At 43.1% G+C, this 14,147-nt stretch overlaps 1 protein-coding gene across 1 annotated transcript; it reads left to right on the plus strand.

The window, feature by feature from the left end:
* The first annotated feature begins 7,484 nt into the window (after nucleotides 1-7,484).
* LOC136526138 (N-(5'-phosphoribosyl)anthranilate isomerase 3, chloroplastic-like) lies at nucleotides 7,485-8,463 on the plus strand. Its single transcript, XM_066518901.1, has 2 exons — nucleotides 7,485-7,802; nucleotides 8,269-8,463. The coding sequence occupies exons 1-2, from the start codon at nucleotides 7,485-7,487 to the stop codon at nucleotides 8,461-8,463; spliced, it is 513 nt and encodes a 170-aa protein (XP_066374998.1).
* Nucleotides 8,464-14,147: the final 5,684 nt, after the last annotated feature.

The raw sequence follows: 14,147 nt of genomic DNA on the forward strand, positions 1-14,147 counted from the left end.
GCCCCAATGTCGCCTCTACTAGCCACCATAGACACGCCCAGCCATGCCATTGTGTTCTCCCCCTTGGGAGGGCCAAAGGTAGCCTTTTCACCTTTGTGATGCTCTGCACGCACACACACATGCACATGAGCCAAGGCCTAGCCCTACCGAGCCACTAGTGCTTAGGAACACTGGCGCCCCACACACGCATCGAGCATGCTCGCCATGGCCAGAGCATGGCTAAGGCAGAGCCATTCCACCATCATCGAGCCAGTAGAGGTAGGAAGCCCACCTCAGCAAGCCTCGCCTCACTGAGGAACACGTCACACACTAGATGGGAGGAGAAGAGGAGCCTTGGGGACCGCTGGTCACCTTGCGACACCGGTGCGGCCGCGCGCTCGTGCCACTGTTGTGCCATGGCCATCCCGACTGACTCTGTCCGCCTTGCGAGACAAGACTAGGCTGTCAAGTTTTGCCTTGATCCCGCGCACCTCACCGTGTAGATGGATGAGCGCAAAGCCTACGCCTTGCCCTAGTTTGTCGTGGCCATGAGCTCGCCGGAGCTCCGCCATGCGCCTTGTCGCGTTGCGGACTCCGCCATCGCTTATGGTCCCTGCTAACCAGTTTTGTGGCCTTCCTGTGATCCCAATTGAAGGAAAAGGGCCACCTTTCACCCGTGCTATAGCCATAGCTGCCCCGTCACCATGCCACTGTCGCCACGGTCCGCTTCAGTCAAGCCCCCACCATCACGATTGGAGTCGCTGACGCATTCGTTGCAGCGTGGGGAAGCCAGCGAAGCTCGCTGGAGCTATCCCGACGCACCGTAGGGCCCTATCGTTGAAACTATGTAGCCGCCGCCCGCCGTTGAGCCTACGTCGGGCTCCCGAGCCTCCAAGTCATTGTCTTTGGCCCACCATGTAGTTCCCCGCGACCTCACGATGCCGAAGACCCTGATAGCTGCCCCTCCGAGCCGCCACAGCACGATAACATGCGAGCTTGCCACCGACGAGAGCACCGCTGTAAGAGAGTGAGGGAGTCGCCGTGCCCTCGCCTGATCCCATGTGCACCCAGTGCAGCATAGACCGGAGAGAGAGAGAAAGGGAGTGGACGCGTTTCACCGTAGACCATGCCTACAGTCCATGGACCCGCACGGTGCTGTCCACCATGGACTAGCCCTCATGGACCGAGTCCAGTAGCAGCTCATAGGAGCCATGTGGCCACCGGAGCGACTGACACATGTCCGGGCTGGCCCGGCCCAGACCAGCCCATGACCTAACCCATTGAGCCCAGTCAACGTTGACCGGTCAACGCTGGCCGTTGACCTGACCCCAACTGTTAGTCACAGTTGACCGTAAATCTCACCTGTCAGTGACCGTATTCCCCGCATCCAATCATGTGCTGACACGTGCCCTTCACTGTTCAAAATTCTTATTTTTCTTTTTTCAAAAAATGATTTAAACATAGAAAATTCATACGACCATAGAAAAATATGAAACCAGTGCCCAAATTTTCCTAAAAATGAGCTCTACGTCATAGGCTTGTGTTTGAGTGCATTTGGATCTTTTGAATTTCTGTTGCTTCTTTGTGATCATCTATAGGAGTCGCTTATCATGGCTATATGTCTCGTTTGACAGACCCAGAGGAGCCACAGACTGAGGAGCATGACCCTGACTACACTAAGGAGCTTGGAGATGACCTGCCAGGTGCCATGTCCCACCTAGCCTCATAGAATCCTATTAGACATGCTACAATGTAGATGTTAGTGCTTTACTTTTATGCAAATGATATGTGATAGGTTGCATGGTAGAATTGCTTGTTAGCCATTACCTTGTCGTAACCTATACCCCTGCACACTCGCTATTAGGTTAAACGTCCGCTTACTTACTTGCTACTACTTCTACTATGCATTATATTTGTGATGTGATGCTTGGTGGAGGATTGTATGTGAGTGGTTAAGGCACTGGGTGCCTATAATGTGGTAACAACAAGGGAGATCTTGGCGTGCGCTTTGGTTGTGTGGTGTGGGTTGAGTCGATCGGGCAGGATCTTATGACGAGTTGTTGGACGAGTCTTGCCAGGGGGGTGTGACTTGGGCATCCCCTACGAGTGGTACTTGTGGTGGGTGCATGTGAGATGAGGAGATCGTAGGGTGGATTGTCTTTGTGGGATGAATCCCTAGGATGGAGGTGCCATCGAGGCTCGGGGTGTTGGTTATCCCCTTTGTGAAGATATCCTATCTGGTCCCCCTAAGGATTGGTATGTCGAGAGAACCGAATCATAGGACCCTATGTGCACACCACTCATCCCTGAATGGGTAGGGGACGAATGCTGACCAGCTAGGACAGTGCCACTACTACTAGGTTGGAAGTGGATAGTGTAGGGAGGTACGGGCGTATGGGCCACACACTCCTAAGACAGCGTAGTGACCTTTGGGGCCTAGTACTACATCTCACAGTCTCAGTGTTTCGGTGGACTACGGGGTGGCCCAGGGCTGAGTGGTAGGGTGGCATCGCACCGGTTGGAAGGTAGCCCAGTATCAGCCTAGGTGGGGCATCACCGATGATGGTGATCTTGTGGTTCTGGTGTACATGCTCTACAGAGTTGATCGATCTATACGTATAGCCACGTCCTTGGATATGGGCATTCCTATGACCTATGCATCCCTTGATTAGTGAGTGGAGTCCTTTCTTCTCTCCCCCTGGGTTCTTGTGTTGGTTTTTGGCCTAGGCCGATGAGGCAAGGTATGAGCGGGAGTCATCCTTGTCGCCTAGAGAGTGTGAGAGTGGTGAGATGTGTGTGATGGGATGGGAGAACATGTGGATGGGATGAGTAAAAACTTGATGAATTATTATTAAAACTTGACATACTCGCATAGGAAACTTCAGCCACAAATAGGTGTTTTGCTCTACCCTTGCATTCCACTACCACAAAGCAAACACAAAAGCATAGGGTGGGAGCCAGTGGCCAGTACAAATCATACTGATAATTGTTTGATAGGTTCTAAGCCTGAGTACGACTACCAGGGAGATGGTTGGGAGGATTAGAGGTCTCGTTCCTGCGCTCAAGTTTGGTTGAGAAGATGGAGTTGATGTCTGCTGCCTTTATACTTGATGTTGTTCTAGATGCTGCATGCTCCGAGTGATTCCACCAAGTGACGATGTAATAATGAGTAAACCTTGTTATTTGTACTCTCTTTAAGACAGGTATTCGATGTATGACTATGATATCGACTGTTATTTGATAATGTGATGGAATGATCACCTGGGACTATCAAGTTATATTTTGAATCTGTGGATTTCCCTTCGAGGAAATTGGGATCATTTCACTTCCCACATAGGCTAGGCTCTCCCTCCAATCTCATATAAAACTAGTTCTCTATCCAGGGCGAGGTCCACTTGTTCTAGGCCTGAACTAGAACCTCCGCTCCATGACTATAAACAAAAGTATAAACCCCAAACTGCCCAAGAATAATCTTTCCATCAACATCCATCTTCCGTGGTTGAGGATGAACTCGGTGCAGATGAACAAAACCCTCGAGATCTGGCTCAACCACTTGAGACTTATAACCCCAAACATAAATACTCAGCTTCACAAAACTCGAAGGATTCAACTGATGAAACTTGAGGTTAAATCTTTTCAGGACCCCAATCACAAGAGGATGTGCTAGAAAACTCAACCCCGCTATAAAAAACTCCTTGAACACAATAACCTCATCGCCGCGAGGATCAGGAACAACCTCCCGTTCTGACGGCCTCACCATTTTGCGAGGGAACCAACCGACTTTAGCAAATTTATCCAATTCAATCAAAGTAACCCTTGACAAAATGAACTCAAAGCTCACTCCAGTATCCGACGTAGAATCAACAGGATCAGAATTGTTAATGGGCTTCGTAGTTTTCTTCACACGAGCCATCCAGCTACAAAAAAGGGGTGAGGGCAAAAGACTGTTAGCAACTTTAAATCAAACAAACACCCAAAACAAAGAACGACTAGCACTTACCTAAAATAAGGAAATAGCAGGCAAAACAAGCAAGGCAGCCACCCCCTCAATAGAAAACTAACCCTCGCACCAACACAACCGTCGCTCAAAGAAATCGACAGCAACAACCAGACAACAACAATGTATGGAGCAACGAGAAACCCTAAAACCAACTCAAGTATTTATAGGCTCCCCGCACTGACACCAAAGGAAGGTGGACGGACCAGATCCCAAGGAAACAGGACGCCGGCGGAAACCACAAATCCCAAGAAAAATGAAGAAAAGCTACCAACGAACACGCGCCACATCGAAACTCAAAACAAAAACCGCCTAAAAAGAAGGAAACCTCTAATCAATCTAACTCTACATCCTAGCTCAATCGGGCACAACGGGGGTGTCACTGCGCTAGGTTGCCGACGAGGTACCCTTGCCTGCCCCTGCTTCAAAAAATTTCACGTTGCCCCGACCCAGCACGCTAGGTCGAATCCTCGAGGGGCTACTATTGGGGAAAGGCCTCCTCGGCACCGCTCCTCCCTCTGTGCCCCGCCTTTCTCTAGTCAGATTGAACTACCTCGCAGCGGGCACCCAACCTCGCGGTGAGGGTTTCCAGCATTCCATGTTTCATTCATGTGTTTAGGTACCGAGCGTGGAGACCCGCTTCACGGAGGTTGCACGACAAAAGGAGAGCAAGTCTGTGGTGCCGGGCTAACCCTCGGTCGAGACACGTGAAGGTTTGATGCTCGCCACTAGAGGAAACTGTCTTGGCGGCGACAGCGGCTCCACCAAGGTGATTAGGGTTAAGGGTGGTTGGCTGAATGAAGGAGATTACCGCCGTACCCTTGGCCATCGTGTAACTGTTGCCTCCTCAGACTCAGCCTGAATATAATTTTGCCGCGCCTTCGGGTATGGTCTATAAATACCCAGGGCGCTCGTGTAAGAAGGCTCTCGGGCTTTTTCAGGACAAATTAATATACAGTTAATCCATATTTTTCCATCACCCTACGCATCTTTACCTTCGCCTTCGCTTGGTCCCCTCGCGGTCAACTGAACTCTCTCCTGTGGGAAACCCTCGGCCTCTCCCCGCGTGCTCCCCAACGAGGGTGAGAGGCCAGGAGTGACCCCACAGAACCTGTCCACCTAGATTCAAGTCCTTGACTTAGCACGGGTGCCCGTATTTTTTTGGATTTATTTCAGGATTTAACGGAGCGTCTACGTCTGTACTTGTGTAATTCGCAAAAAAAAAGTTTAAAATGGATCCATAGAACTAAAATCTATTGACGAAATGGATAAGATGAGTTGACCAAATCGCTCATAACAATCTTTTAATACATACATTATCAGGCCGTTGGTGAATAAGAATTAGAATGTTCTATCACGATTTGATTGAAAGTTGCTCCCTCCATTCGAAATTATAGTTTTTTGTCCTAAATCATACTATAATAATTCTAATTATGCTTTAGTTTAAATTATAGTCCACTTTTGTTTTGTCTTCGAGCTAAACTTTGGTAACTTGGACTAACCCTTTAGAAATATATAAACATGTTGTAGTTGAAATAAATACTTCCTCGTTCCAAATTATAAGACATTTTGGCTATTTTACATTCATACATTTTGTTACACACCTAAATATATATTATGTCTAACGTCTTGTAATTTGGACAGACAAAGTATATGATTAAAGTATATTTTATAGAGATTTGATAAAACCGTGTATCTTGTTATTAAAATTTTTAACTAAATACAAAGCTAATATAATCGAGAATTTAGTAAATTCTAAAGATATATTGACTTGTGATAGAGGACATATGTCCAAATAACCCTCCTAAATTAACATTTGGTTCAATTTACTCCCTCCAACTATTTAAGTTGGTCCAACTAACACCTTAAAGAGATTTTTCTTTTTTGTTTCTCTATGTACAAATTATATTTTAGTTTTAATTTTTGTAAGGTGATAGAGGACATTGTATTTTGTGGTAGAAAAATGCACTATGAATTTTTCATCATTATGTTTTATACGATATTGTATCTCTAGTGTGAATCTATTATTAAATTTCCTAAGCTATTAAAATAGGGGCAAAAAGTTAAGATATATTTTTCTAACATAACTTATGATGTTCTCTACCATATCACAAAAGTTGATATTAAGACTCAACTAATATGTGAAAAAACAAAAATAATAAATCATGTTAAAGGGTAAACTAGACCAACTGAAATAGTTGGAGGGAGTAAATTGAACCAAATGTAAGTTTAGGGGTACTATGGACATATGCCAAACTTGAGGAGAGTAATTTAAACTTTTTCCTTCTCATAAATACATGATCAAATATATTTTATAAAGAATTTGATGAAATTGTGTTTTTTAAAATAAAATTTAACTTACTATAGAGCTAAGTTGAACTATAGTTTAAAGAATTTGGAACAGAAGGAGCAGTAAGATTGTTATGAGGTCCTACTCCTAGTTTTGCCCCCTGGGAACCAGCATTCGACGCCGCTGTGACCTGGTCATATTGCGATGAGCTGCGGCGTGCTACCGCGCATCCACGGCACTGACCCAGGCCCAGGAAAAAGAGAATGGTTGTTAGGTAGGTGGTGAAGATTAGAGGGGCCGTGTCTAGCCAGCCAGCCATCCTGCTGCTCTAGTCCACCTGAATGGCGGTGGTGTCCCTCTTTGGATTCTCGCTCCCTCTCTTCTGCGTTCGTTTCTTCCCGATCCAACAAGCCTTCCTCACTTGATGCTGTTCGGTCAAGATTCAGGTAAGTGCGTCCTCGTCTTCTTTCGGCTGAGTCCTCCTGAACATGGATTCGAAATCCACGAGAACGCATTTGATTAGAAACAATTATATCCGGCACTTTTCCTGAATCTCCTTCTCCGGTGGTCAGCCTAACTACAGTGCACGCAACCTGTTTGATAGAATGCCTCCTTCGTGATTCCACCTTTTCCCTGCCCGTCTGAGTACGTCATTTGTTTCCTAACAGCTATGCCAACGCACATCTCCACAAGGCAGTCTCCACATGGTAAACGTCAAACTTTTTCTGATACACGAGTTGTAGTGAAGTAAAATTTAGTCCTATGTCTTGAACATCAGTTCATGCTGCGTCTCCTTGTGTATGGTCTGCTGAATTTCTTTTCTTCATTCTTCAGTAGTTGTTTATTCAAGAATGCAAGAAACCTTATCCTTCGGATCACAACAAACCTTATCTTTTTCCGTTAATTAAAATATGTGAAATGAAAATTGTTCACACAAAAAGTTGAGTGATTTTGATATTCTTAGGATTTTTTTATGAGGGGATACTTAAGATTAATCCAATGCTATAAGCTCTTGATACTTTGGTAAAGAGTACAGCCAAATAGGTTTTGATTAATCTTAACTACAAACTTGCTGTTTCTTTCGAGTTTGATACTTCTGTTTCTGTTTCTGGAAACCAGAAATGTTGAGCACATTTGAATATCCTAATGATACAAGGTATTCTTAGTTATTGAAACTCAATACCTTTTACAGCACGTCCAATATCGACTGCAGTAAGAATGACATGTTTTGCTAAGAAGCAACCTATTGCTGCCATGCTCTTATCATCTAGTTTGGAGGACAAAAGGTATGAGCCTGTAGTCAAAATGTGTGGCATTACATCTGCCATCGATGCTGAGATGGCTGTGAAGGCTGGAGCTAAATTAATTGGGATGATTCTTTGGCCCAACTCCAAACGCTCTATTCCATTATCTAAAGCCAAAGAGATATCCAGAGTGGCCAAATCTTATGGGGCTGAATCAGTGGGTGTGTTTGTGGATGATGATTATAGTAGTATCTTGAGAGCATCTGATTCATGCAACCTCGATCTTATCCAGGTATCTGAAATCATGAATAATTTATTGTCCAATTCAGTCCAAGTAAATGTGTTTCCAAGTTGTACACATGTACAAAGTGCGGTCCCTGATGATGGCTACTATGTGAAAATTCGTGAGGGGTCTCTTGTCATAATCATTAGTGGTCAGACCTGTCTTTTACATGTCAGAATACCTATTTTTCGATTCTAATCAAAGATTAGAATTATAGATTTTTATAGGTTCTCAAAGGAAATCACAAAACTTGATATTTTATTGTACTATGACATAGATAGTATGAAAATTAAAGCTATGATATATTTAAGTGTAAATATTTCTATGCTTTGCAGTGGGAGAAAAAAATCTATCAAGATTGTATTTTAATTCGATACAGGCTTGGATATTGTCGTTTATTGTCATCATAAAATTAATTATACTCTCTGTTCTAAATTACAAGACCTTTTTGCTTTTATAGATATGTTGCTTTTAGATGGTGTTTGATAGCGATTCTCCAGCAACTCCAGCACACCATGAACCAAACGAGTCCTCCGTGGTGGTGGGCCCACCCCCAAAGTGCCCATCCTCTGTGATCACATCGCTGGGCAGTGGTGGGGAGTGGCTCCCGGTGGTGGTTATGAGCAAGAGCGGCAACGAGCAGCTCCTAATCACAGCACGCAAACCCTAGGTGGTGACGTTGTGGGAGGGGGTGGGGCGGTGAGAGGGGCGAAGCGGACGTGCGATGGGAGGAAGGAGGCCAGGTAGGGAACGCATAAGGTAGAGAGAAGAAATGAGAGAGCAGTGAAGAGATGAAAATAATTAAACGACGAAGATAGAAAAGGAAAAATATAGCCTATCCGTTTGATATTCCCATATTTTGAAATTCAAACTTTTTGAATTGTTCGAACAAACTCGAATGGAAAAATAACCAAAACAATAATTATAGATCTTGATGAGATCTACAACATTGTAGTTGATGGCGTTTTCATTTGAAATTATTTGCGGTCCTCAATTTTTGTTTGAAGATCTCATATTTTGATATTTAAACTTTTGAATTGTTTGAACAATCTTAGATGGAGAAATGGACAAAACCAAATTTGTAGAGCTTGATAAGGTCTACAACTTTGTAGTAGATAATTTTTTATTTGAAATCATTTATGGTCCTAAAATTCTATTTGAAGATCTTATATTTTAAAATTCATTTTTTTAATTATTCGAACGACGTGAATGGAGAAACGAATAAAACTTGCAGATGACGACTATTTCATTTTAAATGATTTATGCTCTCAAAATTCTATTTCAAATTCTTATATTTTAAAATTTAATTTTTTTGAATTATTTGAATGAACTCAAATGAAAAATTACTAAAACTAAAGTTATAGATCTCAATGAGATAGAATATATTTTTAGAAAAACATTTGTACCAATTTCATATTTTTCTAATTTAAAGAGAATTATGTATCACTTTTAATGATTCACCAATTATTTTTAGAAAATACATTTATATCTATATCTATATACCTAATATTAAACATTCGAAATTTCATCTAATTATTTTTGGTCCACCTCTCTTTGACTACTCAACATCACTCTTTGAGTTAAAAATAACTTGGCATTGCACCATCCATGTCATGTCTTCACATCACACCACATACCTTTTGCCTTTTTCAATTAAACACACAACATGTAGTAGTTCTCCTATCAATTTCCCATATGGTATTAATTCTTTATTGCACAAAATTTATTATAGGCTTTGAAATTTATTCAATTTATTAATCAAGCCTAATTAAATGAGGCTCATCCTGTCCGCATCTGGTTTTATATTTTCTTTTTAGGTTTTTTTCATTCGGACTTTTTATGACATCTAGATCCAGGACTCCGGGTCCGATTGGTTTCTTGAATTCTTTTCGTCTGTTTTCCTTGTTCGGTTTTTTCTCCTTTTCCATTTCCCTTTTTTCTCCCATTTGTTCGGAAAGTTATTTCTTCTTTTCCGAGTACTTCTTTTCCTCTTCTTTTTTTCATCATAGATAAATGTTAAAGCAAATAATAAATTTTATATTATGGGTTGAACTAAATTCAATTTGGAACCTTCAACCTTAAATGATGATATAGTTTTGATTAGAAATAAAATTTATTTATTAAAACCTAGATCAGCCGATAGGCCAACTAATTAAACCGTGAACCAAAACCATGAATAATTTAGGCCCATTTGTTGCGGCTCCAAAGGGCTCAGGCGCCTACATGCGGTTACTTCGCAACACCGTGCGATACTGTGCAACGCAAAAAAAGGCTCCGGCTCCTCTCCAAAACAACGTAAACAGAGAAGGAGCCCCTCAAGCCATGTTTCTAGGGCTCCTCCGGCTACGCTACAGTCGCTGGAACTAGAGCCGCTGGAGTCCCTCCAAACACGACCTTATTGTTCAATCCAATCTATGTAAATGTGTCTCCAAGTTGAACGTGTGTGATGATGGCAACTATGTGAATATTTGTGAGGGGTCTCCTGCCATAATCATTAGTAGATGGATCGGTCTTTTACATGTCAACAACTAACTCTTCGTCGATATTAATACTCCATCCGGAAAAGAATGCAACTACAGTTGCGTGCTAGTAAAAGGAGTTCATATTTGACCAAGTTTCTAGTGAATAGTATTTATATTTATGGCTCCAGGTCAATTTATTTGATATCATAAATATTGATATTTTTTTATCTATAATTGGTCAAACTCAAAATACTAAAATGTGACACTGTACTAGAATTGCATTCTTTCTTGGACGGAGGGAGTAAGAGATTAAAATTGTAGATTTTATAGGTTTTTAAAGAAAGTCATGAAACTCAATATTTAATTATACTATGACATAGATAGTACAAAAATTAAAGCTATGATATATTTACGTGTCAATATTTCTTTGCTTTGCAATGGAAAGAAAAAAGTCCATCATAGTTGTATTTTAATTCGATACAGGCTTGGACATTGTCATTTATTGTCATCAAAAAATAAATTATACTCCCTCAATTCCAAATTATAGTACTAGAAATATCCACTTTTATGATGAAAATCTTAATGACGATTTCGAAATTATCATAGAAGATCGCTTTTATGACGAATATTTCTGTTTCGTCACAGATTAGTGGTAACGATCCTCAAATTCTCCCTTTCTATGATGAAATTAGATAACGTCATAAGAAACTTCATAGAAGAGCACAGTGTTTCATCACAGATCACTTGCGTGACTCATCTCTGATGATCTTCTTGAATACTATGACGAACAGGGCTTCGTCATTGGACTAATTACACATCCGTGACGAACAATATTCAATCTGTAACGAATGATGCTTCGTCATAGATCTCCACACGGTACTTTCTCAATCCGATGTGTACCTATGGGACCTATAGTTACTCATCTGTGACGCTTGTAATTCGTCATAAAAGTCTCCGCTCGATCCTTTCTCCATGCGACATGTACCTATGGGGCCCTTCTCCATCCGACCTATGGGACCCGACGGCTTACGTGTCATATGTACCTGTGGGGTCTTTCTCCATCTCCATCCGACCTGTTGGACCCAACAGCTTGCGTGTCACTTGTGCTTGTGGACCCTTCTCCATCCGACCTATGGTACCCGACGGCACCTTTCTCCATCTCCATTCGACCTATGGGATCCGACGGCTTGCGTGTCATGTGTACCTATAGGACCTTTCTTCATCTCCATCCGACCTATGGGACCCAACGTCTTACGTGCCACGTGTACCTATGGGACCTTTCTTCATCTCCATCCGACCTGTGGGACCTGACGGCTTACGTGTCACTTGTACCATGTGTGCCGCCGAGGTTTAATAAAATATAATTCAAAAAACCATGAGACCTAGGAGTAAAACCCAGGACCCAGAGCAAGGAATGGATCGTCTTCACTATTGCGCTAGACGCCTGGTTGTGTTAATGTCTTTGGAGTCCTTATAGTAGTATATATTCTCTGTGTGGATGCCCTATAGGTTAAACTATATATTGGATATCCCCTGCAAGTGGAAATAAATCTGTGTCCATTGGACTTGCGGCTGCCGTGACAGCGGAGGATACCTAGTGTGCTATGGTGGCTCAGGCGTCCTTTTGGAGGCTAGGCGGCGGGGCTTCCCAGTGGAGCGCGGTGGCATTGGCGTCCATGTCTGTTGTGTGCCGCGACAGAGGCGACAGATCCCGTCCGCAAGTCTCCTTTCTCGCCTTTTCCTGTTCGCTTCACTGTTTTGGTCCTTGCTTGAACATGAGGTATACAAGAAACATTTTAGCGTTAGAGATCTTATTAGGCCAATGATGATGAAAAGAACTAGGAGGTGGCATTGGTTGGTTTTCTGCTGGTGACTTGGTTTTCTGCATATGTTCTGTGTTCTTCTGTAAATGCCTGTGTGCAACTAGACCTGTTAATTGTCAAGTGCTTGCTTGATTATACCTATCTATCTAGGCAAACAAACAGGCCCTTCGCTTCTGCCTTAAACTATTTTTTCTATCCAGTGCTTTCTTGATTCTACATTTCTGTTTTGTATGCTCTAGTGTGACCAGTGAGTCCTTATGGTATTTTTGAACTTGTAACATATTTGAGGCCACGTTTTTGTGCCAATGATGTCCACATGGTTGTTGGATGCATTAGGATGTAGCTCATATGTTTGCTTTTTGTGTCTTCTCCTTGTTGACAACCAAGTTATCCATTTGGTTCCAAACAAGAGGAAGGCATTGAAAGCAAATCAATGCTTTGTATCCATCATTCACATGACTAAGGCCAATAATGTTTAAGCTGCACATGTTGCTACTCATGCCAATGATGATCACAACCACTTGTTCATTGACATTCTACTTGTGAAAACTGAGCAAGCTCCATTAACTGCTGAAATTGTAATGGTTACAGCTCCATTAACTTCTACTCGAGTTTGAGTTATATATATCTATGTGGTGCTACTATAAATTTAGATGAGGTCATACCATTAAAATTGTTAATTGTTGTTAAAGTTGCACTTTGGTATGAGTTGTGAACGTCACTAATGGATCTTTGTTGGATTATTTTCATCTTCAGTGATCTCATTACTGAGGAAGCTCTCATCCTACTACACACTGACGAAATGGAGGAGGCCCCCAACAAGAGAAATGCACCGACCAACCTCACGAAGGATGCCATTTTTGAGATCCTCCGCTGACTCCCGCCCACTCCTTGTTCTGCTACAAATGTGTTTGTCACTCCTAGAAACGGCTCATCTCAGACTCCAACAACCATAAGAATCTTCCCCAGACTATGTTCGACTTCTTCTATAACAATGAGAATAGCAATCGACACTTCACCAGTGCCCCTGGTGTACGCCCCCTCCTTCAATAATTGATGATAGTTTATGTCATCTAAGGATTCATGCTCTTCTGATGATTTGACCACTTCAGAACTAGAGGGTTGTGCAGGGATAGAGGGGCTTAGCGGCGGCAAGCGGTGACAGGATGACTCTCCGGCACCACCGAGGTAAAGCCCCATGATTGGGGATCATGCCGCCATGGAGGAAGCATTGCACAATGCAAGCCAAGTTTAAACCCATATAGGATAAGAGGGAGAGCGATCTGATTGAAAAGTCAAATGACTTTTACCGAACTGACCAGTGCAGCATGGCACGGAATCGCGGGTGGCTGCCTCCATCGGGGGATGCCTCGCGGGTTTGCTTTCCGAGCATGAGCGTGAACAAAGAACCAGGGTCCAGGGCCATCGAGGCTCAGGACGCTGTCATGTCCATGTTCACCTATTAAGATAGTAGGCAAATTCCAAATACTAGTTAAATAAAATAGCATGAACACAAATACTAGTGTGAGCATTGCTCGCATACTCTGTATAAATGAAGATAAACAACACGAACAATGGTACAGTGATGATCCAACTCCAAAGGGGAACTGACGGGTGAGAGAACATGCCAACGAGAGGTCCATCTATTGGTGGAGGATTACCGACATAGAAGGCCTCCGGAGACTCCACATCGATAGATGACCTCGTTGGCTCCATCATGGTTCTGGCAGGAGGCATCGATGGCATAGTAGGGTGGAAGGCAAAGGCTTTTAGATGGAATCAGGAGCTCTATAGAGAAAAGGCAGTAGGTATAACCTTCCCTCTCGCCCCTTGTCTCTATTGCTATAGTTTGGGGGTCGTCGACCACCCCACGACCGAGACGTTTGCGTGGGTGGCCCATCATGTCAATGTGATGGGTTGGGAGGCGACGTCCCCTATTGTAATAGGATGCTAACGCCACCCACGCATGCGCGCTTGCGTGAGAATGCAGGAGCATGTCATTCAGGTAGTCAAGATTTCAGACGGCCGGACCTTTGTGTGATCCTGTGAAGTATATAGTGCGGTCTAAT

This window comes from Miscanthus floridulus, chromosome 19 (assembly GCF_019320115.1).
Source record: "Miscanthus floridulus cultivar M001 chromosome 19, ASM1932011v1, whole genome shotgun sequence".
Classification (NCBI taxonomy): Eukaryota; Viridiplantae; Streptophyta; class Magnoliopsida; order Poales; family Poaceae; genus Miscanthus; species Miscanthus floridulus.